The sequence below is a fragment of the Lutjanus erythropterus genome, chromosome 18 (genome assembly GCF_056507025.1).
Source record: "Lutjanus erythropterus isolate fLutEry1 chromosome 18, fLutEry1.hap2, whole genome shotgun sequence".
Lineage (NCBI taxonomy): Eukaryota > Metazoa > Chordata > Actinopteri > Lutjaniformes > Lutjanidae > Lutjanus > Lutjanus erythropterus.
Window position 1 is genome coordinate 21,910,459 of NC_139334.1, and position 27,031 is coordinate 21,937,489.

At 42.9% G+C, this 27,031-nt stretch overlaps 1 protein-coding gene across 1 annotated transcript; it reads right to left on the reverse strand.

Moving 5' to 3' along the window:
- Positions 1-26,350, reverse strand: LOC146311021 (phospholipid phosphatase-related protein type 3-like). The gene is made up of 9 exons (XM_084742287.1): positions 26,220-26,350; positions 19,257-19,360; positions 18,700-18,885; positions 15,224-15,353; positions 12,634-12,829; positions 10,055-10,112; positions 6,435-6,608; positions 4,688-5,506; positions 1-3,172 (listed from the first exon to the last, which is right to left on the reverse strand). Exons 2-9 carry the CDS (start codon positions 19,335-19,337, stop codon positions 2,135-2,137), a joined length of 2,682 nt encoding a protein of 893 aa, XP_084598413.1. The 5' UTR covers positions 19,338-19,360; positions 26,220-26,350; the 3' UTR covers positions 1-2,134.
- Between the last annotated feature and the right edge of the window lie 681 nt (positions 26,351-27,031).

The window sequence follows — 27,031 nt, forward strand, 5'->3', positions numbered from 1 at the left end:
AGGATCTCGTTGGGCCAATCACAACCGTTTATCCAATATGGGCATGTTTGATATGATAGCTGTACAGAGGAGCATGACCTTATTGGCTATTGAGGCATTTCATAACCAAGCAAGATGGCTGCCACTGATGGAAAACCGCTTCTGTTGAATATTGTACACGTGCTCAGGCTGTAGCTTAACAATCAGACTGTACAGTGTGAGCACATAAATCTACAGCAGCAGTTTGAATTGCAAAACAACATTTCTGAAATCGAACAGTGTGCGCCCAGCTTTACCAACTGCGCTATGTCACACATTTCGTTACTCTGAATGGTTGCAGGTCCATCCAATTGCGTCCAGAGGCATTCTGGTCTGCGTCCACTGATAATGCCCCCTGGAAACAAAAAATGAACTAAAGAGATTCCAGACACCAGGCTATAGTTCCATGGCAACTGAGCCAACAACATCTGATAAAGACCGTGTGATGTGGGTCAAAAGCTTGAGCAAGCAAGCAAGTAGACCTTGAGTTGAGATTGTCTAAATATTTTGAAGGTTTTGCTGACCTGTTATGGTGTTGGTTTGCTGTTTAGACAGTCATCTGCTCAGTAAATTAGAGAAAGAAGAAAGAAGAAAAAGTCTTGATACTACATTCTTATAAGGAATACTTAAATAAGGGTAGACTGGTGATCTCTTGTGATTCTGCAAAAGATAAACGGGTCTTCATGTATACCCTTTCCTGAAAAATCAAATAGCAAGATGTTTTACAAATTGACAATAAATAAATACGCCTAAAGAAAGCACCAATGTTTTAACCCCTTATAAAGTATGCATTGTTAGAAAGTGGTACCAAAACCCTTGAAATGCTAACAGGTATAAATAGACGCCAGTTAGCCACATCCAACCAGCACCTGACTGTGCCAGTGTGCATGTTGGTGGTGATGGCGGTCTGCACTACTGGCTGGGCAGCTTTGCATTAAAATTCTCAGCACCATTATGATTTGCCAGAGGGCCAAAATGTGAAGGGGCTATGGAGGGAAGAGTGCGCTAGCATGGTTTGATAAACAAACGTTAATCTCCTTAGTGCTGCTTCAGGCTCCGTGGCAGGTTCTGCACACAGCAAAGACAGACTGGCTGCCTGACTCACCGCGCTGCGCGGCCACCCTCTTCACTTTAGGAACAATTCTCTTTCCGTTCCACCGCCTCTCGTGTTTACAACAGTAATCCATTCAGTGACGTCTGTATAGGGGTGCCCAGCTGTGCGTGATCCTCCTTATACCCACCCCTCCTCCTCCTCATCCTCCTCCTCTCTCACCCCATCTTCCTAAGCCGGCTCTCTCTGGTGGATGCTGACAGATTTGCTTGGCGTCAAACATAAAATTCCCCATTTGGTTTGTTTATTCAGAGGGGGCAAAAAGGCCCTCATGCTTTTGTGGGTTGTGGCTAATACTCTTGAACCTGTGTTTGAACTTAACGTTACTGCATTCTTTGCTTTATTCGTAGCTTTTGGGTACTTTGAAGCGTTTTTTTTCAACTGGTTACAATAGCAAATTCTCTGTGTGTAATGGCTGGCAACCTCAAACAGCACCGCTAGTTTAAGGAGAGTGAGTATTGCCTGTAGTTGTTTTGTTTTCTCAGTCTTATCCTCCCTCTCAAGGGAAACTTGAGCTTGCAAATCCCAGACCGTTCATTGTGATATCTCTTTCAGCTGCAGCCTCTTCCGTTCCTGCTTTTGAATATGTCATAAAGAAACACGGAGGATGTGCGTGCTGAAACCAGAGCTGAACTAGGGTTTTTAATTCTCCACCCTGCTCTCTTTTGACTCCTCTTTCTTCTCCTGTCTGTTCTTTTCCCAGTCAGGGCTGCTGAGCCGGCGCTGTGGGCAGTACGTGTGAGCAGGGAAGAACCAGATCCCCTGCTGAGTGTGTGTGAGCTGCCAGACTTCCCAGTGGTCCTCTACTACCCCTCATACCTCCTTGTTTCCAGCATTTTGACTGAAGCTGCTGCTCTGGATTCACCGTCTCTAAACCTTTTTGACATTTTTCATAAATCTCTCTTCACCTGCCACAACCGACTTTGTTTCACTGTCTCTTTCAGCTGAGTCTTCTGACGTACAATCGTTGATGTGACAATGATGTCTGATGTCTTTCCCCCTTTACTATAACATCCTCTCATTCTGCATGGCCTTGTAGTAGTGCTCCTGCTCGGCGTGGCTGCGAGCGGAGACCGAGGGCCGACGAGGCAGGGTGGAGGTGCGGGACAGCGTCTGGCTGTGGCTGTCCATCAGTAAGTCGGGATGGGGAGGAGGGGGAAGCATGCTGGAGAGGGACGGGTGAGGAGGTGGAGGCATTGAGGACGAGGGGTGAGGTGGTGGGGGCAAAGGGGAAGAGGACGGATGAGGAGGTGGGGGCATTTGACAGGAGGACGGGTGAGGAGGTGGGGGCATTTGACAGGAGGATGGGTGAGGAGGTAGGGGCATTTGAGCGGACGAAGGGTGTGGAGGTGGGGGCATTTGACAGGAGGAAGGGTGTGGAGGTGGAGGCATTTGGGAGGACGATGACAGGGGTGGTGGGGACATCTGAGAGGACAGGTTAGGTGGTGGAGGCATGTGAGGAAGAGGAGGAGGCAGTGGCGAGGAGCTTGGGTGTGGAGGGGGAGGCAAGGGGGAAGAAGACGAGTGAGGAGGTGGTGGAGGTAGAGGGGATGACGACAGCTGAGGAGGGGGAGGCAGAGGAGAGGAGGAGGTGGGGAGAGGCGGGGGAGGGAGCTCCGCTCCTCCTTCGGCGCTGCCGCTGGCCGAGGAGGAGCAGAGGGAGTCCGTTTTCACTGGGAGCGTCCGGTAATCCCGGTAGTGACTGACATTGTCCTGTCGCTGCAGCGCCGCTCGGTGTTTGTCCCCTGCCGTGTCAGCAGTCATCATGTTTCCACTGATGGTGTTTCTCCACTCCCACGGCTTGCCGTTACTGGCCGACACACGAACCACCGGGTGGTGAGGGGCATGAGCGTCGATCGTGACGATGCTCCCGCTTCCGGCGATGCTCCCCGGGTTGCTTCCTGTGCAGCTGTCTCGATCGGAGGGGATCCGGTAGTATGGCGACTCCGAGCAGTTGGACCCACCGCCAGAGGAGGAGCCACCTTCTGATGTCTTGGTGGACGAAGTGACGGGTCCACCCTGCTGCTTAGACATGGCTATCACCTGGAGGACAGGAGAAGCTCTTGTCAGAATGTATAAAGGAAAGACACTATAAATGCTCAGAGGAGCTCTCAAGTAGCTCCACATAAGCTACCAAATGCATTTTACTGCTTTGGGAACTGCTGTTTCCAAGGTAAACACTGAACTTAGTTTCAGGAGTTTAAATTGGAACATTTATAACATTTACAACTAGGACTGTCCCTTATTCCAGGCTTGAGGCTTCGATGTTTCAGGAGAATTACCCACAAATATCTGAAGTTTGGGACTATCATATAAGGTAGCAGACTTTTATTTAGATAAACTTAGTTTTTATGTTATATTTTGTGGTTATAGCAGTGGGAACACATACACTTTTATCCACAGAGGCCTACACACTCAACAAAATATGAAAATTCCTTTATGTTAGCTAACTAACTAATTGAAATGGCAAAGGTTAACTTTATAAGACTGTATGATCACAATAAAGACCAAGCATACATGCAAATTCATAATCCGCATTTCTGCAGTATTAGGGGCAGTGGGCAGCCGCTGTGCAGCACCTGGGGACCAACTTCAGTTGTAAACCAGCACCTTGGCCTTAGAGCACTGACTGGAGAACTGACCTAACAAAATGTGTGGTGATGTTGCGGGAAGTCAAGTGTTAGCAAATAGCTAGCAAGCTTTCTGTTCTGCATCATCTAGCTAATTAGCAAGACTAACTCAAGATGTGATCTTCAAAATTTGTTCTTCTTTTCGACATAAACGAGCATAGCACAAAGCACATCTAAGTACAGAAAACAGGGAATTCTCCTTTCCTGCTGACTATTTTTGGAGCACAGACCAAAACAGGGCGGGACAAGGAAGGGTCAGTTATGAGTCTAATGAAAGACAAGAACAGGAGAGAAGAAATCAACCACTGTATTTCATCCCTGCCCCCAAAGAGGGACATTCAGGTCAGCCCTACTTACATCAATGACAACTGAACGACTCCATCTGCTGAGGAAGATCATGTGATATGATTGAAACCTCCATAACAAGTACTTAATGGACCGTGTGATGAGACAGCTTTTTGCCAACTGTTTCCAAGGTCGAGAAAGAACTTTCAATCTCAAGGAAAGCTGTTACTATAAAAATCAGTAATTTATAGTATTTACAAAATTGCTTTGTACCACAATAAACCCAGAATTCAAGGACTTTTTATGGTGGTAAACATTGTAAAGGTTAATAGTAGGACATTCATTATCCCATACGGACATTTTAATAAGATTTATCTCCAGCAATAATTAGTGTCTGAACCCTTGTGAGAGTATTTTATATTGGAAACTAATCAGTGGAATTGCCTCCAACCACGTTCTGTTTTGATTTTACCAACAAAATAAATCATAGGTGTGTGCAGCACAGCGTTTGGCAGCTCCTCTGTCTTAACTACATTTCTCAGACCGGCTGCACGCCAACTGAAATTGAAGAATGAAAAATTATCGCTCAAAATAATGACATTATCATGATTTGAAGGCATTCAGTTTCTAATCTCATCCTCACCTGAGTGACTCTTTGCTGGCTTGGCGGCTGGTTGGGCTGTGTGTTGGGCACGCGGGGAGTCGACACTGCGATGGGACCTGTTCCCGGCTCCTTCACCGATCCTCCCTCGGTGAGTGACAGCCACTTGGCACGGGTCTTGGCACTCTTAGGGGAGACAGGTGGCGGCCTAGTGGCCTCCTCTGGGATGTGAACGAGTGGGGGTGCCATCGCCATCCTGGCTGCAGTCGGCGTGGCGATGCCCTTGTTGGCTTGCACCGTGGGATAAAGAGACGAGGGCATCTCCTGGTCGCCTCCGTCTCCTGCTGCTCCTTCATCTCCGTCTTCCGCTCCCTCCTCCTCGTCTCGTGAGCTCTGGCTGCGGAGCTCCAGCGAGCGCTGCTTCCACTCGGACACCAGCTGCCGAGACCTCTGGGGGTCGAAGGGCACATGGAAGGTCATGTGGCGCTGCGTGGTCACCGGCTCGTCTGAGGGGGAGATGGGGCTGTTGCCATTTGCGACACGGGGCAAGGTGTTGCTGAAGGTTACCATGGTTTCCTTGCCCATGGGACCCCGCGTCGCCAGGAGCTCCACATCAGCGCTTGCTCGTTTTAGGGAGGCCAGTGACGCCTTCTCCCTCCTAACCTTGCTGCGGGCCCCGGACCCCAGCCCCGCCCCCAGCTCCTCTCTGCTCTCAGACACTCTGGGAGTCTTCCTGTACAGGGAGTCATGACTCCGCTGACTCAGTACCCTCAGGCCGTCCTTCTGTTGAGCCGGGGTCAGCCTCTGTAAAGAGTGAGCGTCTTCCTCTGATGCTTTGAAGTTTCCCACCGCGTACACAGCCTGACAGAAGACAGAGGGATACGGGGAGGAGAAATAAATGATGAGATACAAGCGCCCGGTGTGTTAAACAAAGACGGAAGCACAAAAAGGTGTTTTCTTTAATCTTGAGGAGGGGAAAAATGTAAATTCCCATTAGCGGGGAGCAAGTGCATGAATAGGCATCTTTCCTTCTTCCTCCTGTTTAGACTGAGGTCAGCATGAATCACTCTCTTCTTCCGTCTCCCTCAGAATTCATCCTTTAATGAGGGGGAGAACTGCTCCCCCCTCTTAAAAACCAAAAGACGGGAGAGAAAGAGGAGGAGGCAAGCGTGGAAAATGGCAACGACAAGTTTTCTTAAAATGAAGTGTGAAATTGTTCCAGAGAATTCTTATCGGATTATTCATTCTCTCTCCCTTCCCTCCGTAATAGAAAAAGCTATATATAGAGCCTGCCAAAAAAAAAAAAAAAAAAAAAAGCTTGGAGAAAAAAGTATGGAAGCCACACGGAGAGGAGAGGTGATGAAAGAAAGAAGCGTTTCGTTAACACATGCTGTGATAGTGCTATAATAATACAATGGGACAGTTCAGTCACAGCAAAACAACTAAACCACTTTATTAAAAAAAATAAAAATCGGTCATTCCCACCACGCTGAGTGCTGACTGTTAACTGTTCCCTGGGGACAAAACAAATCCCTAAATACACTCAAACATATGCTGGCACTCATTTTCGCAAACTAAATCCTAAAATAGTAAATCCATTTGCAGACAATTTCACTTGTTCAAATGTCTTTCAGCGAGTCACATTATCATAAAAGGAGCAATTATCTTGAAACCGGCTAAATAAATTATGTAATTTAATATATTTTGCCTGTGGATTTTAGTTAAAAGCTTGGCAAGTCTGAAATCTACGCTTGTTGTCGCACAGTTTCGTGCACTTAAGTAAACTAACCAGGTAGACTCCGATGCCGGCTCCTATGAGGTATCCCACGTAGACGTCTATTGGATGACTGCGGTGCTGGGTGATCTGCGTCAGCCCGGCGAGGCCCGCCGCCATGCAGAAAGCAAACACCAGCAATGGCTTCAGCAGCTTGGTCGTGCTGCTGATGCTGGCATTGAAATACATCTGAGGAAAGGGAGGCACACATAAATATGCAAGACACACAACCAGACATATGGAGATTGGGGTAAAAGGAGTAAAAACACACTGCAACAAGTCTGACCACAAGACAGGAAAGACTCACAGTTTTGTGGAATGAAAAAAGACATTACAGTCGTCCCGTGCATCTTAAATTAGGAATAATTTGACATGTAGAGTGAAGACTGATGACACCATGAGGCAATTCTGAAAAAATACCCAAAATGCAACCCCTTGTTAGCCTTTTCTTCCTGACTAATTAATCCTTTATGTGACTGCGGTTTGTTAGAATCTCTGATCCTGACCATGGCTCTGAAATATCAGTAGCCTGAATGTGCTGTGCATCAATAAATACATGGTGCTGTCTATGGTGCTGAAGTAGCAGAAGAATTTGTAACTGCAACTTTTTCCTGCTCGTATTGGATCTATAATACTCTTTAAATGATATAGTAAGGGGTAAGGGGTGATGTGTGCATGTGTGTGAGACTCAGTTCGCTAGTTGCGGGTTGAATAAAATGAACCTGGTCCATCCCTCCCGTTCAAAAAGTAACAAATCGCCACCTAGATACAACTAAAAATAAAGCTACAGCCAGGAGCTGGTCAGCTTAGCTTAGCATAAAGACTGGAAAACAGGGCAAAACAGCTAGCCTGGCTATAGTGCTATGATTTCATTTGTAAAATAAAAACAGTAAAAACAGTAAGCTGTGATTTTACAGGGTTACTGGCCTCAGATTATTTCCTGACCAGGAGAAGTGACCCTGGACGAACCTGCAAGTTGTTACACTCCCCAAAAAAGCCCGGGGGATGATGTGAGTAAGCTAAGAAAAAAACTGAGGCAAATGCACAAAAACAAGTTAAGTTAGTACTTAAAAATAAATGTTCAATACTAAATCACCGGAAAGGGAGTAAAATGCATCTGATGCTAGCAACAAGCAGTCTTGCAGCTCTCCCCCTGCCACAGGCCTGATCGGTGATGGGAAACAGGTGCAGGAGGACGTGGACACAGGAGAGTTCAGGAAAAAATGCCACACGACACTACAGCATGTAACACCGTACAGCCACAACTTGTCATTTATAAATTTTTCAGTTTTAGTACAGACTAAAGCTCACTAATTATCATGCTATATTTTTTCCTTTTTTTAGAGTTCCTCACTGTTTACAGAGTCACACAAGCTACTTCCCCCTGCATCTAATCTTTCTGCTACGCTAAGCAAACCGTGTCCTTGCTGTCCTAGACAAAGAACGAATAATCATACTCCCCAAAAATGTAGATTTATTCTTGCAAAAACAAAAACTTTTATCTAACTGGGTGTCAAAACTCCGCTCATTCTCAAGAATTCTCTTTAAAGTTAAATGAACTGTCTCATATTGTCTTTGTTCCATGAAAGTTCTGCATATTAGGTTAACTGGGTCATTAAGACGAATATTCTTTGACAGTATAACAGAGTGGGGAAGAAAGCAGGGAGAGTTAAATTAAAATTCTCTGCATGCACACTATATTTCGATTACATAAAGGGGAGGACAGCTGAGTGACAGAAAAGCAGGCTTTGCAAAAGTATCCATTTCAAACAAGCTTGTCCATCTAGTGCTGAGCATAAAAATCCTACTCTTCTTGCAAAGAAGCCACAAGAGGAAAAAAATCTATCAGCAGGGTGACATTTCATCTATTTTCAATGCAATTCAAATTCCTGTCTGACTTGTGAAGCGATCTTCTTTGTAGAGTTTCAGCAAATTTCTAAATTTGTCTGTCGTGAAGGTTGAGTGGAATTATTTCACTTCATTGTAATTATCCACAAAGCTTTTTCTGAGACTGAATGCGGTAAATAAATGCCTTAATGTGGTGGGTAGAGCAGAACAATACCCAAGCAAAATGATCTGACAACAGTGTTTTTGTGCTGCTTCTCTACTTTGCAGAGATTAGGCAACATTGTTGTAACTCTAGCAACCAAAACAGCTGCTTTCCTCCTCCTCGCCTGCGTTTTCTCTCATAAGAAATCTGTCTGGTGAGCTTTAATGAGCTCGCTCTGGGCTCAGTGAGGCAGCAGTGATATGGCCAGTAGCTCGCAATAGCCATTGGTGGAGGAGGGTGTGTGTGTGTGCGTGTGTGTGTGTGTGTGTGTAGGAGGGTGTTACCTCATGGAAAAATGACAGTGCTACTTTGCTGTACAGTTCACATACTGCTGCAGTCAGCACCGGACTACAGGGTGGCAAAAAGCTACACAATATGCACCAGGGTGCAACAATAGACACTAAAATCTGACATTAGAAAACAGTTCCTGTTATTCACTGATGTGTTTTAATTTGGTCAGCTGTTTGGCCTGGGGGTCTAAAATCTGGGAGTAAACACTATAATGCAGTTTGACTTGTATATGATGTGACAGTGATTTCATTCTAGCTACAAATGCTTTGATATGCAGGAACTAGATTCAATGCTGCCAGCCAGCAGCAAAGTTTGTTTTCCAACTATCAAGATGATCTTGTTCTTAACAAAGGTAATTGAACAGATAAAGAAATTACTGTCATCTGCACAAACTCAAATTTATGGAAGATAGATTCTAAAGATTAAGAAATGTGCTGCAAAACCGTGCTGTAATATTAAAGGGATAGTATAGATCATTTGAAGTGGGGTTGTATGAGGTGCTTCGATAGTCAGTGTATTACGTACAGTAGATGCCGGCTGGCTTGATCCCTGTTTGGAGAAGCAGGAGCTAAGCAATAAACTATGCACAGGATCACCAACGAGCCAGATATCATTTTCTCCAAACCAACCAAACTACACTGGCAAAACCAGTCATTTTAACCCACAGAACACAGGAGTTGCTGATCTACTGCTGCCTTGACCTGATAGTTTGTTTGCATTTTTGTGTGACTACAGCATTTTAAAAGGGTAGTTCTGATTTACCAAAGTCACACAACGGCACAAAAATACTAACAGATCAAGGCAGCAGCAGACTAGCAACTCCTATGTTTTGGCAGACAAAATTCCTGATTTTGCCTATGGAGTTTGGTTAGTTTGGAGAGAGCGATATTTGGTTTCCATAATGAATTTGGTTTCCATTCCCATCAGAAAAGGCTGTCTGACAGCAAAGTAAAGCAGCGAAAATATTTTAAATATAGCGAACAATTAAACGGATAATGATTTTTTTAGGTGGTCCTTTTTTAAGTGTCCAAAATACCTTATATTACTGACCCCATCTTCATCGGTTTATTGCTTCATTTCTGTGCTGCTACTCCTCTACTCTCTAATACAACAACTATGGATAACTATTTCATACCAACCCCAAATGAAATCATCTGAAGGAATCACCAAGGACTTTACCAAAATACAAATCAGGGTTATCTAATTATTAAATAAACACATGCAAGCATGATGCAAATACATCATAATCAAGGTCCACAAACACAGAAGGCAAGTCAGACGCAGAAGTGCTTACGGAGATATAGACAGCAGCGAAGCCAGAGAGCGTTGCATGCTGGGATGGAAATGTTTTCCTGAGGGGAGAAAGGGGGAGAGTTAGGTGTAAAAGACTGAAGGCAAAGAGAGAGAGAGAAAGAGATTCATGTTTTCACAAAAAAAAAAAGTTGTGTGGATTCCGAGTGTGTTTACTGGCTCTTGAATAAACCTGAATAAAGCTGTCATGGTCGCTCATGTTATTTGTGACGTCTGGATTGCACTTGACAGTAAAACCAGAGTGCCTGCCCGACTGTGTTTGTCAAACTGAGTGCACGTCCTTGGATGTGAGCATTAATAAACACAAGCAGAGTACCATGGGGGCATTAATGGGAGCATTAGGGGAGAGTGAATAAGCTGCGGTCAAAGTCGCTAATTTAGAGTTTAGAGAACTGAACACAAATCTCTCTTTAATTTGTCTTATTAAGCAGCTCTTTGTGCGGGCGTATTTATCCTTGTGACTCACACTATTGTGTTTACCTTCTCCCACTTCTTCAGGGCCAAACCTGAGTGTTTGCATGTGTTAGTTAGGTAAGCGCTCTGGTACGTCTGTCTGTGTTAAGATCAATTTGAGTTCCAGACCTTTTCAACATTTCAGCTGGTTCCTTTTTAAATGTTTGTTTGAAGGACAAGACTTGGTTTTAGGCTTCAGGCGTGAATTACTTTTGGGTTAGGTTTATGTAAACACTTGTGATTGTTAAAGAAAAAGTTCAGCATACTGGTAAATACATGTATTTGTTTTCTTGCTGAGTTAGAAGAGAAGATTGATACCACTCTTATTCCTGTCCATACAGTGTAAAGGCCAATTTCTACTTTTCGATTCTGCGTGTCCACGTGATCTACATGTTGCCAAGACAGCAGGGATCTGAGTGGAGGACCACATAAGGTTCTGCACGGTCAAAGTGCAACTAGCCAATTGCATGCATAGCAAGCATGCTAACTGTGCATGGTCATTACTACACCAGGGAGGAGGCTTCTCATGCACCACTGTCATGTATTCCCAGTCTTATTCGTGTAAAACAGTCGCACGTTATATTCTCTCCTTTTCCGTGATTTCGGTTGTCAGCCAAAAACAACAAACACAGGAGCTCATAAGGTTGCTATTTTCTTTCCTAATGCATGTTCTTCTTCAAAATTAGCAAAGCGTGAATAGAGGTGTTGCCAGTCAAGCCCCCTCTCCCTGTCTCTCTTGTCAAGGTGGAAATGGTTATTCTGTGCTTTTTCTTTTCTCTTCCTTCTTGTCTTTCTGCCACCATGGAGGCATGATATCTTATAATATGTACTCCTCATTCTTCTCCTTTAGGGAACAGAGGTTACACAAGAAATGTTACAGCTAACAGCCACCAGCTTAGCTTAGCACAAAGCCTGGGAACGGGGAAACGTCTGGCCCGGCTCTGTTGACAGTGCATCGACAACGTGTCATGCTCATCTTTTTAAACCTGGGCAAAAACCAAAGTGTAAAAACAACACTTTGCAGTTTTAGGAGGATTTATGAGATAGACTATCTCTTGTCCTGGTGCAGTAACTTCCTGAAGTCTTTGCTGGTTTCCTGGGAACTGCTCCTTGCCAATAAGTAGTCTGGAACGTGACCCCTTGCGAAAAGGTTAATTGTCATTTTTCCATAGTTTTTGTGCAGACTCAAATAATCCATTGCTGACTGTAGCCTTATATTTAACACATTCAATATGAGAGTAGTATCAATGCTCTCATCTAACTGTCTGCCAGAAAGTGAATCATCCGAAATGTCTAATTATTCTTTAAAGGATAAGGTTAGGAGCTAGGGAATGCATTATGTCAGAAAGGGACATAGAACCTGTGCATTTTTCAGCTGGGAATATCCCTATATAAGATATATTTAGCTGAAACCTCCCTGTCTGCCTGTATTTTCTACGGTGTCTAACAAACATATGGTGTAGCTTGTTTGTCTGACCTATGTCTGTTCATTACACACTGTGCTGCTAAACTTAGCCACAGCTCCTGCTGCAGCTGAGATTTCATAAGGCCATTGTAAGTCCTGTTGTACAAATAAAGTTTACTAAGCAGCATTATCATGCCTAAGAAAATCTTCCAAAAATCCAAGTAACAACAACAACAACAATTTCAGTCCTTCGCTACTTTAATCTCCTGTAATCCTCTTCAAATGCAAATTAGACTCCTCACCTTGTAGTTTGTATAGACTCTCCTGCAAGATAGTGATATGTAGCAATATACTGTATTCTGTGCAACCACTGTAAATCCTTTTATCATTGTAACTCAATGTGTTCGGCAGAATTTTCTGATAAAGGATATATTTGTTTGAGCACAGCCTCAGCTGCAGGAATGTATACAATATACCATATGTTTGCAAATGGTTCTGTGCATCAACTTGTAAGCAAAGGGACAGAACATTGTTGAATTCTTATTTATGCTTTAGAAGCACATGAGTAAGATCTTGATCATATATGAAGAAGCACAGACATGGTGCTTTCATGACTATTTTCTGTTGTTTTCTATAGAGGGAACGTTTCTGGATTCAGGCAGACTGAGCTCTCCTTCAGCTCTAAACGTATGTGCATGTTTTACCTCGCTGACATGATGGCATATTGGTCTTTCCCCATGCAGATGTCCCGTGTGATGTAGGCGTTGTTGTCACATGACACTCCCGGGGCCGTGTAATTGGGCTGGCATACGGTGAGGAAGAAAGGGGCGTGGTAACCAGTCGCTAACTGGATGACATCTGTCACCAGGGCTGTTGCCAGGAGACCGAACACATGAACACCTGAGGGAGAGGAGAGGGGTAGGAGACGAAGATGGAGACAGCAAGGCGCCTTTGGTAAATGAACTAAAAGCCCCTGGTGGTTTCGTCACATTGAGCCGTCTCATTTGTGAACACCTGCAGTCGAAAATAACGTTGAATTGGCTCCAGCAACCTGAAGTGATACCACGAGCCCTCGGTTTGTGAGGTTATGAAGCCTTTCTGCAGACAGTGAAATTTGGCAAGGTGAATTAATTACACTTTTCACTTCAAAGCTCAAAGTCAGCCTCAAGATATTTCCCATGGAGCATTACATCATGCCTATTTCATTTTAAGTCACTCTTCATTTAATGCATGTAATTAGCTTATTTCTCTACTTAAAAGTCGAATCAGGTTGGAGGCTCAGCTGGTGAGTTGAATAATTTGTCTGAGCCAAAACTGATTTCCATCTTTAAAACAACAGCAGACAGTTCTTTACAATATCAGTGCTGCTGGTAACGGTAGACAAAATAAAATATATCTGGTGACATGTTAATCTTCCGCAGCGCAACATACGACTCCAAGTGAGAAAGATGACTGCTGAAAGGAGGAATCTGTAACACATTCACCGCAATAAATCAGAAAATGGCCATGATATGTCAGAGATCAAGGGAACATGCTAAGCTGAAATACTCACTTCTCTCTCTTCCTTTGAAATTTCTATTCTGGTCCACAGCTTGTCTTACTGTTCGCCTATTTCATGTTTAAATTAACGCTGAATGAGTGAGAGTCTGTTTATGAGTTCTAAGAAATCATTAATAATCTTTTAGAAGGAAAAGATGCTTATAACAGTTAAATTGAGCAAAATGTTAATGGAGTTTGGCAGGCAGTAATGCAGGAAGTCACTTAACTCAAACTGGGAAGTTGAAAGTTAGAAAGAGCTGCATCAGTCCAGCTGCAGTCCTAATTTCTGGATGTGCAATTATTAAATTCGTGTTGCTCCTTTAAACTAAAATAAATGCTCATGACAAAAAAAAAGTTACTTATGACACCTTTGAGCCTGAACTCAGACTCAACGTCAGCAAAACTAAGGAGCTGATTGTTGATTTTCAGAAAAAGGAGGCATAGACACACACACACACCTGTCTACCTCAGTGCAGCTGAAGTGGAGCAGGTGAACAGTTTTTGGGTCCCTGGGAATCAATATCAACGACATACCTGTCATGGATATTTTTATTTTATATCTCCACCCTGGCACAGAAAGCTCAGAAACAAATATGTTTCATAAGAAAACTTGAGAAGGCAGAATTCCTGTGTAAAGTTCTTGTTAACTTTGACAAAGGAGTAACAGAAAGCACCCTGACTGGAAATAACAAACTGCAGCAGACTCTGCAGCAGGTGATTAAAGTTAAAATCTGTAACATTTCCACATTAAAATGTCTAAAAACACCATACATGTTATATTTTGTTGCAATTTGTTCTTACATTATCCCAAATGTGTCCAGCAATAGTAAAAACCAGAGAAATCCGTAATTTATTCAAGATAATGGTGCGTTTCCTACTTGCAGCTACTTGCTATTTATCACGGGAAAACGCGGGATATGTCAGATACGTCGAAGAGTGAGGAAGGAACTTGGCGAACTTGACTAGAATGAAAGAAATGGTGGTTGTTGTTTAACAACGAAGAAACTGTGTGCTTAAAACCTCCCATAACATCATTGCTGCCCTTCCAAGCATCAGTGGTAACGGTGAGGTGAGGTGCCTGTGCAGAGCCCAAAGGGCGGAGCCTGTTCACCCTGCTGCCGCCTGACAAGAGATACAGAAGTATCCGCTGCTGTAACACCAAACTACACAGCAGCTTCAGGCTGTGACACTCATAAATTCATCCTCAACACTCCACCATGCAGAATAGATTGTTGTATTTTTGTTACTATGACTTATCTATTCAACCAAACTACTGTGTATAATTTCTGTATATAACATTTTTGTAAGAATCAAAAAAAGGGAAACAACAACTTCTTTCTCTGTCTGTAGTAAAACTGCAAATATGACAGGAAAAACCTGATAACTTGTATGGAGACAAGCTGCAATAAAGTAATAAAAACAGATTTAAAATGATAAATACCTGTAACTAGTGCTTCTGCTATACACGTATACAGTCAGGAATGACTTCAATGAGCTGTTTGTTTTGGACCATGTGATAAAAATGCTATTTATAGTCCTGTTAATCACCAACAGAATACGCACATATGCTTTCCCCGGGGAAAGCTCTTCCACAACTATTGCTATTTCCATAGAAAGAAGCAAAGCCAAGTTTTCTTGAGCAAAACTTGAACCCTTTTCACTGAGCGAAAAACAATGCTGTGGATTAGAGTGTGACCTAAATTCCCAAAACTTCCTCCAAATAAAACCCCCAGAAGGTGTGGTAGTTGGACGTACCGACAAAGCGCACAGTTCTGCGTAGGAAGGAGTTGAAGCTGCAGCCTCCAGCATTGATGCTGCTCTCCGACTTGGGACACGTCTTAAGTTTGGACTGCATGCAGTACATCAGGCCTTCCCCCATCATGATCTATAGACAGAGGGGGGAAAAGGAGGTAAAGATGAGAAAGAAACCCACACACAAAAATATACAACCCCACTTCCAAAAAAGTAAAATGTAAATTAAAAAAAGGATGCAATGATTTGCAAATTTTTCCACCTATATTCAGTTGAATGCAGAACAAAAACGACGCATTTAATTTTCAAATGAATTGCTGATAAATAAAAAGTTGAGATGGAAGCATGTTTACCACTGTGTTACATCACTTTTTCCTTTAAAGGGATAGTTCACCAAAAAATGAAAATTCAATGATCTATTCACCCTCATGCTGATTGAAAGTCGGGTTTAGTTTTTAATTTTGTAGTCAACAAAACACTGATGGAGTTTCACGTGAAAACAGCGTTGCAGAATCTTACAAACAATGGAGGTGAATGGTGACCAGTTTTCAAACAGAAAAAAACAACAGAATAAAAATTTAAAATGCCTCCATAGTACTTGTATGGTGTAATCCAAGTCTCCTAAAGCCCCAACATGCCAAGTTGACTAATAAATGTTATTTGGACCAGGTTTTTAGCCTGAATCTTCACTGTAGATCCTTCGGCTTGGAGCCACATTCACATGCATACTGTCACACTGGCTGTGTGTGGTGTGCAAACTTTTTAAACTTTATTTTTTATGATTTTATGGGTTTTTTTCCAGCTTCACAACTAACTTCCATTGTTTGAAAGATTCTGCAGAAAGATTCTCCATTCTTGCTTGATTTGCAACTTCAAGCGCTCAACAGTGTGGGGTCTCTGTTATCATATTTTGCGCCTCATGACGCACCATTTTTAAAGGGAGACAGGTCCGGACTGCAGGAAGACCAGGTCAAGAACCTGAGCTCTTTTACCATGAAGCCACGCTGCTGTAAAATGTGCAGAATTGGCACCGTCTCCAAAAAGATGCCTGGATGGCAGCATATGTTGCTCCAAAGCCTGTATGTATCTTTCAGCATTAATGGGGCCTTCACAGATGTGACAGTTACCCATGATGCCACAGGCACCAACACGCCCACAGATGCTGGCTTTTGAAATGAATGCTGGTAACAATCTGGATGGTCCTTTTCCTGTCTGCCTGCCTACTCATCGCATTTCTGTCAAAGAGTGCACACGGTAAGGCACTGAGAAAAGAAATGTATAAAGGAGTGAAGAGAGGAGGACAAAAAAAAGAGGGAAAGGGCTGCTAAACTGCTATTAATGTCAAATATCCATTTCTGTGACGATGATCTACGATGAGAGAGCTACAGGGAGAGAGAATGGATGCAGGGTGCTATCGAGTAGTGATCACTTCCAATCAGAGTGATAGATGAGTGTTGGAGAGGTCTGCTCGTTTCCATGCTGCTGATGGATTAGCAGTGTGCGTGTCTGTGTGCGAGTGTGTGTGTGTGTATTGATTTTGGGGGGGGGCTGTGGCGTGTCTGTTGGTGTGTATTGGAATGTCAGGTGTGTATTTATCAATGTGTCCATTGATTCTGCATTTCTGAGGGGAGATTGAATTTGCTTTGTGAGCGTCTGAGAGGCTGTACGTTTGCATATGTACGTGATCTATGTATTCGTCTGCACGCAAGGGTTGGGTGTGTGTAGAACTCACAACGACAAACCCCTCAAACCCCAAGACACACATTACATCACTGATCCTCTGAGATAAGATTTTATCCTTGGGACTCCGCTATGGGAGGATTTTGCGTCACTTGTCAACATTTGTACGTGAGCAATGGATCAAATAATGGCTCGGTGACAAACCCACAGGGAATTGTTACTCAGCAAACTTGTTAGCTTTGTTTAGCTTTCTGGCAGTGCAGACAGCAACAGAAAAGTCCAGTTTTCAGCAGCGGCATCAGTATTCAGGTGCAAAACTCTTTCACATCAAAGCTCAAAGTCGGCCTCAAATTATTTCCAGTGGAGAATCATTTATCATGCCTATTTCATTTTAATGGCAATGTTTGCTGGTGAAAAAAGAGGAACACTTAAGAAGTAAAAGATCAGAGACTAGCCGGGCATCATTACACTAATTCTCATCTGAGTATGAGCTAGGCAGATTCATCTACTGTAGCTTACAGGATAAATGGAGACCAAAACAGGGCTAAATGCAGAGCGGATACTGAACTGAGATTCATGGTGGAAAAATGACTTCAAATGAATATCACTGTTGATCTTTGCAGTTAGCCAAAACAACTTTTAAAAGACCAGTTTGTTGCAGAGTTATTCATTCCACAAGTGGCCAAAAATGACTCAAGTTTGCTAAACCTACAGACTAGGGATGGGAATTGATAAGACTTTATTGATGCCAAAGATTATTTATCGCTTATTGCTGTCCAATAAACATGCCGACACTGATAAAAGAACATATATTGTAAGTTAACTTGCTACAGCACACTGGCAGCTTTGCAGCAACACTGCCTGCTGCTAAAGTTGCTGCTACCTAGACTGCTAGCTAGCGTACCTTCCCTACCATCTAAGGCAGTTACACAACTGGAAATTATCGAGCAGTTGCATCATTTATTTTCCGAAGGGAAGCTGGTCTTAACTTTACCTTTTGAATTTACTTTGAGTTGTCACAAAGCATTTTCTGAGAAGCCTCCAGTGCGAGGGTAAAACAAAAGTTGAGGTAAACTGCTTCACAGAGAGGTGGAAGTTAATTGACAATTCTGATGGAACTAGTTCTCAGGTGCCATCCCTGCAATAGAGAAATCACTAACACTTTTTCCCAGTGAAATTATACAAAAGTTAAACTGAAAGGTCAGATCAAGGTAGGGATGACTTGTTTCTCTAAAAGTGAAGTTAGTTAAGAAGTGAAGGTAAGATCAGTGAGCTAAGCCTCAGGCTCAACTCATATTCATCTACATTTTTCAAAATTTTGTACCCATTAACCTGATGATATGCAGTGTTTCTGGACAAATAACACAAGTTGGAACTCACTATGGCCATGCTGTGGGTGTATTTCAAAGGGAAGTTGGTTGATGTAATCCCATTAATAGGGAAATTTGTGACTACATAAATTGCCATGTAAATCCATTAGATGAGCCTTCTATATTTCAGGATATTTAAGAGCATTTTAAACTAGTTTTGAGAGAATTTGGTCCATAGACATCCATGAACAGACCTAATATACTGTAGTAACATCACCATTCACATGTCTGAAAACTGCTTGCAAAGACACGAGAGCTCAGTAAAAATAGCAGAACATCCTAAAAATGTCCTTAAACTTCCCTTTATTTTGCACGAAACTCCCTTTTATTCTGAGTGTGTGTGTGTGTGTGTGTGTGTGTGTGTGTGTGTGTGTGTGTGTGTGTGTGTGTGTGTGTGTGTGTGTGTGTGTGCGTTTGTAATGAACTTACAGATGCTGCAGGACCAGCGAAGGCCAAACTCAGCAGCATCAACAGCGGGATGAGCTCATCGCCCGTCTCTACGTAGGGCATGGAGAGGTCGCGGTCATGGCAACGGAAGCCCACCATGGCCGGGGACAACACGTCCGTCAGCTCCAGGAAGTACAGGGACACCAAAGAGGACAGGACGATGGGGAGCTAGACGAGCACGTGCACACATACACACGCCCGCCACACGCACAAGGACGAGGACAAAGCAGAGTGACTAGCATTTAATATTTGCTTGGAAATGGGTGATTCATCCAGTGTTTTATCTCAATACACACCTTCACACACATACACAGGGGAAAAGAAGAAAGTGATGACACCATAATATTTGCTGTGAACATCCAACTCTGCTTTCGATAGAGGTCAGATGCATTCAGGTGCAATCAACATAAAAACTCACTGACAGCAGAGAGAGTGATTCACCTACTGATCGACTGAGCAACATAATGAGTCGTGTTGACCAAACCCTGGCTTATAAAGAAAAGGTGATTCATCAATACATCCAATCTACACATACATACCTCTACAAAATAAAAGCAAGGCAGCAGCGTCATGCTGTCTTTGGGTGGTTTCTTCTTGGCTTTGTTTTTGGGGGACGTCATCTTGGGGTGGGACCAGTCGCAGCCTGTTGGGATAACAGATTGCGGGGAGATGTCAGAGAGGAGTTCCAGAGCGCTTTCATGAATTTCCACCATCAATATTTCTGAAAGCATCAAAAAAGATGTTCAAACTCCTGCCAAGCCTGATGAATGAAACATAGCTTTGGAAAAAAAAAAAAAAAGTTTTCAAATGCTGGCTGAGGCTGAAAAGTTTTACACTGCACACATTTAAATGCATTAGCTTGAAGAATGAGACCTTGTGTTTGTAAAAAGACAATTAAATTATAATGCATTTTGTGTTTTGTAATGAGGTGCTTTTATTTTTGCATACACATTCAATAATTAGGCCTATAACCCTGCACATGCACTTTTAAAGGGACAGTTTGGATGTGGGGTTGTATGAGGTACTTATCCATAGTCAGTGTGTTCCTTAAAGTAGACGGCAGTGTACATCTATCTATATTTAGGATATTTTCACGCTACTTAATTGTCTGTCGCTGCCTTGATCAGTTTGTTTCTGTTTTAGTGTGATTTTGTGTCATTGCGTGACTTCGTTGAAACCTGACAAACCTTTTAAAACACCAAACAAACCGAACCGATTGAGGCAGCAGTGGATCAGTAACTCCCATGTTCTGACATAAAATCACTGTTTTTGCCAATGAAGTTTGGTTGAGCAAGAGAAGGCACATATAACACCAATTTCCCATTGAAACAGGCTGTGTGACGGCAAGGTAAAGTGGTGAAAATATTCTAAAACTAGTGTACACTTGAACCGATATTGATTTTTTTAAGTGGCTAAAATACTTTTTGTTGCTGACCTCATCCTTTCTTAGCTTCTGTGCTGCTTCTACAGACTAGGAACGTGCCAAACAACGTCTACTGTAGGTAATACAACTAACTATCGATAAGTACATCATGCAGAACTTCTTCAAATAACCTGAACTATCCCTTCAGTAACCGCACTCACTGATTTATAACGCGTGTGTGCAAATACAACTACTACTATGCACAAGGTTATAAGGATTTTGAAAAAGATGCTTGCATGCATCCTCAAGCTGAATAAACACTAGACACTAAATTCATCTTCCTCACAAACTCAGACGTATACACGCGCAGAAATCTCCTGCCATTCGGTAACCTGTAGGCGATCAGAACGCCACAGAGAGAAGCAAGAGCCAAGGGCCCAAATGGAAAACTAAACAGAGTTAAATATTTACAGCTCTCCCTACAGCTCCCCATTTCTCCCCATATCTGCCTGCCTGTCTTTCTATCTCTGCATCTCCATCCTCTACCCATTTCCTTCCATCTCCCTCACTCAATCTCACCCTTTTTACCTCTCCCACCTCTCTGCGTCCTATTTTACTTGTCAGTTTCTCAATCTCCTTCCATCTATCCCTTCCCTTTCTGACCAATCTACCTTCATTTTGCAACAACACTTTTCTCTTGACCTCCTTTTCTTTCTCTGTTTTACCTGTAGTTCCCAATCTTTGGCTCTTTTTCTGCCAGTATCCACTGTTATTCTGATATCCTGGTTTGCTTTTGTTTGATCAGTAATGACTTTTTAAATTGCCTTCTAACCAATCTGATGAACATGAGGATCTCATTTTGGTGTGTCACTGTTGATGCAGATCAATGCTCTGTGCCGTTTCTGGCTGATCTCAGCACCACTAAAATCAACACAGGATAACAGCATCATTACTGAACGGTTAAGAATATGGGCTGGTATTTAAGGGACTGCCCTCCAGTGGTGGTTTTATTCATACTTAAAACAGAAAACGTATTGTGTCTGCTGATGGTTTTCCCTCTCAAATACTATCAAAGAACGGGGTGCCGCAGGGCTCCATTCTAGGACCAGTTTTCTTTGTATTTACTCCATTTGGCAACATTATCACACACCATGATATTTAATTTAATTGCTATGCAGATGATACTCAGCTGTCTTTCTCCTGGAAAACATCTCAATCAGTTATCTTCCTTCATAACTGCCCAGCTGCGGTTAGTGAGTCGTGTTAAGTTACTGATGAAAACCCAACATTTCCTGATTTTGTTGTTTCATAAAAGCTTTTAAATAACACAATAAAAGGGAAACTGTATTGAAAAGTGGTATAGCTAACCATGTTGTTCCCTCTGCTAAGAACCTTGAAGTTATTCTAGATCAGAATGTTAAAAGCTAACTCAGTTGTGTTTTTCCCCACTTCAAAAATCTGTAGAATTAGCTCTTTTATTATGTCTAATGATCTATAAAGAGTTCATTCATTCATTCACGCCTCGGCCAAAACACGATTAAATGGCTTCGGGTCATCCAAAATGCAGCCGCCAGACTTTTGAAGCTCAAAAGCACATTCACATCTCCCTTATTTTAGTTTCCCTTCACTGCAAGCTAGTTAGCTGTTCCTCGGCCGTGGCTGAAGTCCAAAGGTGACGGGTTCTTGCTGTGAGGGTTCAAACCGTTTGGAACCGCCTACCTCAAGAACTGAGACTAGAAAATTCACAGCACTCTTCTGAATCGTCTCTTACAGTGAGACCTTTTCTTAATGTCGTATCTGTTACTTATTTCATCAGTTCTTTTATCCATTATTTTATCCTTACTTTTAGCCGTCTTATTTTTGGAATTAGCTGGTGATGATTTTGTATTTGATTCTCCTGCTTGACTCTAATTGCTAGTGAAGAACTTAAAGGTAATAGTACAACACAAATAGTTATTAAAGTATGCAATAAAACGTGCTGGACCTTGCTACTATGATTGTGTAAATACCGATTTCTACTTGCATTTCTTTTTCGGCACGTAAATATTAAAAATTTAAGGCAGGTTGAATATAAGCACAAAATCAGCTAGTCTGAGGCTTCAATCCAAAAATACCATCCTTCAGGAAAATCATATTGGCTGAGAGCTGTCTAGACATCTCTACCTATTTCTTCCTCTGTCATTTATTGCCTCATGGTACTTCCTTCGCCCCATCTTATTGTCTTTTGCACGGTTTGTTTGGCTTATTTCTCTCTCATTTGCCCTTTCTCTGCCTTCCTTTCTCCTCCCCATCTTGTCTTTTTGCAGTGTATCTACAAATCCCTGTCTCTGCTTTTTCTACCTTTCCACACCACCTCTTGCTATCTGTCCTTCTGTCTTAACACCTCTCTCACCCCACTTCTTTTTATCTCCATCCTCCTTTCTCTGTTTCTGTCTCTTCCCCTCTTTCTCTCCAAGATAAGAGGGCCCTGACCCTGAGGCGGTGTAAGGCACCGAGAATCAAAGACTTCTACAGTCTAATTTCCATGACCGCTAGAAATGAAGAGGAGAGGAAAGGAGGGAAGAGGAGAGGAGAATAGGAGAGAAACCGGGGACAAGATAAGCGGAGATCAAAGACATAAAGACGTCGAATGGTACAAAAAAAAGCAGAAGAGTGTTGCTTGAGTTTGTGTATGTCTGCTGGATGTGTATGTCTGGTGGTGCTGGTGGGGGGGAGAAGGAGGGAGGCTGGTGGTGGCAGCGGGTGAGGATCAGAGACAGGGAGGATATTGGGATGGATGGATTCCAGTGTAGCTGAAAGCAGCTTAGCAAGACGCCGGGTCCTGGGTCTCACTCTCCCAGCCGCTTGGTCTCAGTGACCTACTCCAGTCAGCACTTAAACCTCACCCCGACTCACATCACACACACACACACACACACACACACACACACACACACACACACACACACACACACACACACACACACACACAGAATGAGCCTCTTTGCTGAAGAAAAGGGTCTCGTTTATCTGTCACACCAGTGTTTGTCCTCTGGGGCACATCACATCTGTGTGTGAGACTGCAGAATATGTGCGTCTGAGCTGCTGCGTGCTTGTGCTTGCAAACATCAAGGCAGTGTTTGCATGTGTGGATAGTCTAAGTAGTGTGTGCGTGTGTGTGTGTGTGTGTGTGTGTGTGTGTGTGTGTGTGTGTGTGTGTGTGTGTGTGTGTGTGTGTGCGGGTGAGGTGGGTTGTATAGCCTGCGGTGGACAGAAACAGTGTGTCAGACGGAGCGGAAGATACAAGACTCAGTGACCACCAACACAGGGCTGGTGGGGGGTGTTAAAGTAGTATAGTGTAGTATAGTATCACACAGTATAGTGTAGTGCAATGAGGTTTTTCATAACCATGTGTTTAAAATGATACAGTATCTGTCAATACAGTGGTTACCAAACTGGGGGGTGCAGAGCTGCTGCAAGGGGGGGAAGTGGACGACCAGGGGAGAAATTTAGAGCGGAACAAAATGGTATGAATATGACTTATGTTGGGGAAATAAACAGACAAGAATTTCCTGATGCTATCATGCAAACCTATCTTTCATGGTAAAAAAATCCCTTTTTTATCAGTTGCATCCCCGATTATTGTTAATTAATGATAGCTGCAGAGTAAGGGGGGCGTGCACTTTGTCAGCTTCTGCAGGGTGGGAACCACTGCATTAACAGTAAAAAAAACCAAAACTATTTTAAAAATGACCTAAGTGCTCATTCAAGACCTCAGTTCAGTCTTTATTATCCTGCCTGAAATCTGGCTTGCAGCAAAAACCAGACAGTGTTTTTTTTTTTCCCTGTACCAGCACTGTGTGCAGACTGTTCATTTAAAAAAAAAAATCCTACTGTGCGCCTGGGCCTTTTTTTCCCTTTTGTCTTGGTATTAAATGAGATATCAAGTATAATTTTTCTCTACTAGTATTATGTCAGTTTAAAATTCTGGTATTGTAACAACTCTGGTGTAGTATATTTTGCTCAAATGATCGGAACAAATTCAAGGAAATCCCAACAGAAAGCGTCTTAGTAAGGTGTTTTTATGATAAGGTTGGAGAATCTCAAGAATCTCCCATAGGTGTTCAGCTGAGTTGAGATCTAGCAGCTGCAAAGGCATCTAGCTCATGATTTCCATCATGTCCATGTCACTCAGTGACCCTCATGGCCTGGTGGGAGTGGAGATGAGCCCGTTAGTACGGTTTCAAAATGACAATTATCATTAACCTTGTTTTTGATTATCGTGCTCTGAAGACTTCAGGGTAAATACTGTTCAACATCGAGCAAAGTTAGTCTCCAAGATCCAGCTACAGCAGTGATGTACATCTACATTTGTTATGTTTGTCCACACCTTCTCTATTTATTCTGTTTTTTTCCTTTTAATATTTAAGTTCTGCCACTAGGGGTCTCTCACATCCAAACGTTTTGGGTTTTTTTTAAAGGTGTAGTTTGATGAAACCCTGAGGTAGCATGGGATTATGGGAGTTGCTGTCTTCATTGTTAAACAAAAACACTGTGATGAAAACCTAATGTGGATATAACAAATCATGTCCACTGACGAGGTAATGGATTAAGGTTTAAATATGTAATATGGATTTATTATGTAAATTCTGCCGCTAGATGTCTCGCTTGCATTAAAACAACAACAAAAGACGTAGTTTGATGATGTTGCAAAGCGGTGTAGGACCTTGACAGTTGTTTTCTTCACTGTCAAACAACCATTATAGCTGATGAAAAACTGACATAGGCAGAAATCGTGTTAATAAACCAGGTAATGTATTAAAGTTGATATTTAAATTAGGTTCAGACTTCCTTCCTCGCTCTGATGTATCTAATGTGTGCTGCGTTTTCCCCAGAAGTTACAGCAACAGCAGGCAGAAAACACACTATTACCATTAATAAATGATGTACTTCTCTTGGAAATATTTGGTATAATGTAAGTGCAAAACTCAACAAAATATATAAACATAAATACAGTGTTTTTAGACCTTTTAATGCTTACAGCTTCAAAGGAAAAGGGAAAACATTTAGATCACACGCATTATGAATGATTAATATTGTTATTGTTATTATTGTGTCTTGATTGAAAAAGGAAATCTTTCTTTGGCTTAATTTAAATTTAAATAGCGTGTGTAATATAGTGTGCCATTCTAGGCATGTTCCTAAGAATGTGTGGGTTTTTTATTTATTCATTTATTTTTAGTTTATGTAATCCTGGCGAAGGAGGACTGACAGTTCTGTCTGGAACGTTACTATGAATTTAATCTTTGAACAAAAAAAACACCCAATTATTTTACACAAGAAAATGTTTTGGTCGATTCCACACAGGTCTGCTTCTGTATGAGGAAAAATAGCCCCTATTGCCATATGTTACAGGACTGACACAGACCCATAGTGGCTCCCAGCAAACCATTGACTAAGCATTAAAATCAGAATCCACCCACGGTGTCAACTCACAGCCCTTTTGGCTCACAAACATGAACTTGGAAATGGAATAACGAGTTGCACATAAAAATGTGACAGTACAGTTTATGCATTTTCCATTCAATCACTCAACCATCCATGAACAAAGTTACAGTGCTGCTGCAAAGCCATGTCCACTGCAGGGCCCTTATAACACCCAGAGACACGTAAAGGGGCCATATGCTGCACTTGATGTGGAAGATGGCTTACATTACTTAGCCTATATCACCTACTTCATGTGCTGCAGAAAACAGTTAAACCATCATTTTAAGTTGCTATTAATCTAATGTTATTAGTATTTATACTAAATATTCAATACAATGTTTGGTTGCATCTTTTTCCTGGAGATTTTTCTGATCATGCATTTTGCTTTAATTGCAGTTTTTTTCCCCCCCAAGGTGTATTACATTTTTGCAGCCACTATTATCAAAAGGAGCCACAATAAATGACCACAATGCTGTCCAGGCTATTGATAACGCCGCTGTTACTCCACCACAAGCAGAAATCAGCAGATTGCGTATGAGATCATCAATTATGGAAACGTGAAAACCATGTGCTGAGCTGAGGAGCGGTGGGTCGCTGGCTGGCTGGCTGGCTGGGGGTTGGATGCATGCATGCGGGGGGGAGAAGAAGCCACGATACTACCGGAGCAACTCACCTCTGTCCCGGGGGCTCCGCGAATTCACCGAGTCCCGTCGCCCCCTTCCCCCCCGGCGTGGTCGCGCGTGCTGCTCCAGTTTTGCGGCGCACAGTTTCCCCCCTGTTTTTTTTTTTAATCCATCTCTCCGGCGTCTCCCAAAATTCAAAACCCCTCCACTGCTTTCGTGTGAGGCTATTCTGGGCTCACTGGAGGAGACTGGGAGGATGAGGCTGGATGTGAGGAAGTGGTGGGGGGGAGACCTACAGAGGAGGAGCAGGGATGGAGAGAGGAGAGAGGAGGGTTGCTGATGGTGGAAAAGTCCAATTTGCGGCACTTGCGTTTCCTGGCTCTGGATAAAGTGGGAGATTCACGTGTGTCCACCCGGTTCCTCCCCTTTTACTCGCACCTGCCGGTTCCGTAATCTCCCTCCAGAGAAATAACACGTATAAATCATAAATCCAAAAATAAAAGCTTATTTCTTTACGCAAGGCATCCGTCACACGGTTTTCGGGTACGCAGTGAGCTTCACACATACACACATACACACACACACACAAAGGCATGGGGGCAGAGCAAGGCTGTGGAGGAGAGGAGGAGGAGGAGGGGAGGAGGGTGTACAGGGGGAGGAGAGAGTGTGGTGTGTGCGCTTATGGTGGGGGGAGGAGACAGTCTGGTCCACACACACACACACACACACACACACATTTCTCTTCTGAATTCCAGTTTCGGGGCTACCGACCAAGACAAAGGGCTGGATTTGGGAATGTGTGTGTGCGTGCGTGTGTTTGTGTGGAGTAAAAAGGAGGCCTCCTGCGCATGTGTGCGTAAAA

Bases quoted from the DNA above. Each gene is read 5' to 3' on its own strand.
- LOC146311021 (XM_084742287.1), bottom strand. From the start codon at position 19,337: ATGACGTCCCCCAAAAACAAAGCCAAGAAGAAACCACCCAAAGACAGC. The intron at 18,886-19,256 runs GTATGTATGTGT...GTGCTCGTCTAG, and splicing joins CTTGCTTTTATTTTGTAGAG to CTCCCCATCGTCCTGTCCTC. The intron at 12,830-15,223 runs GTACGTCCAACT...CCTCTCCCTCAG, and splicing joins CAGAACTGTGCGCTTTGTCG to GTGTTCATGTGTTCGGTCTC.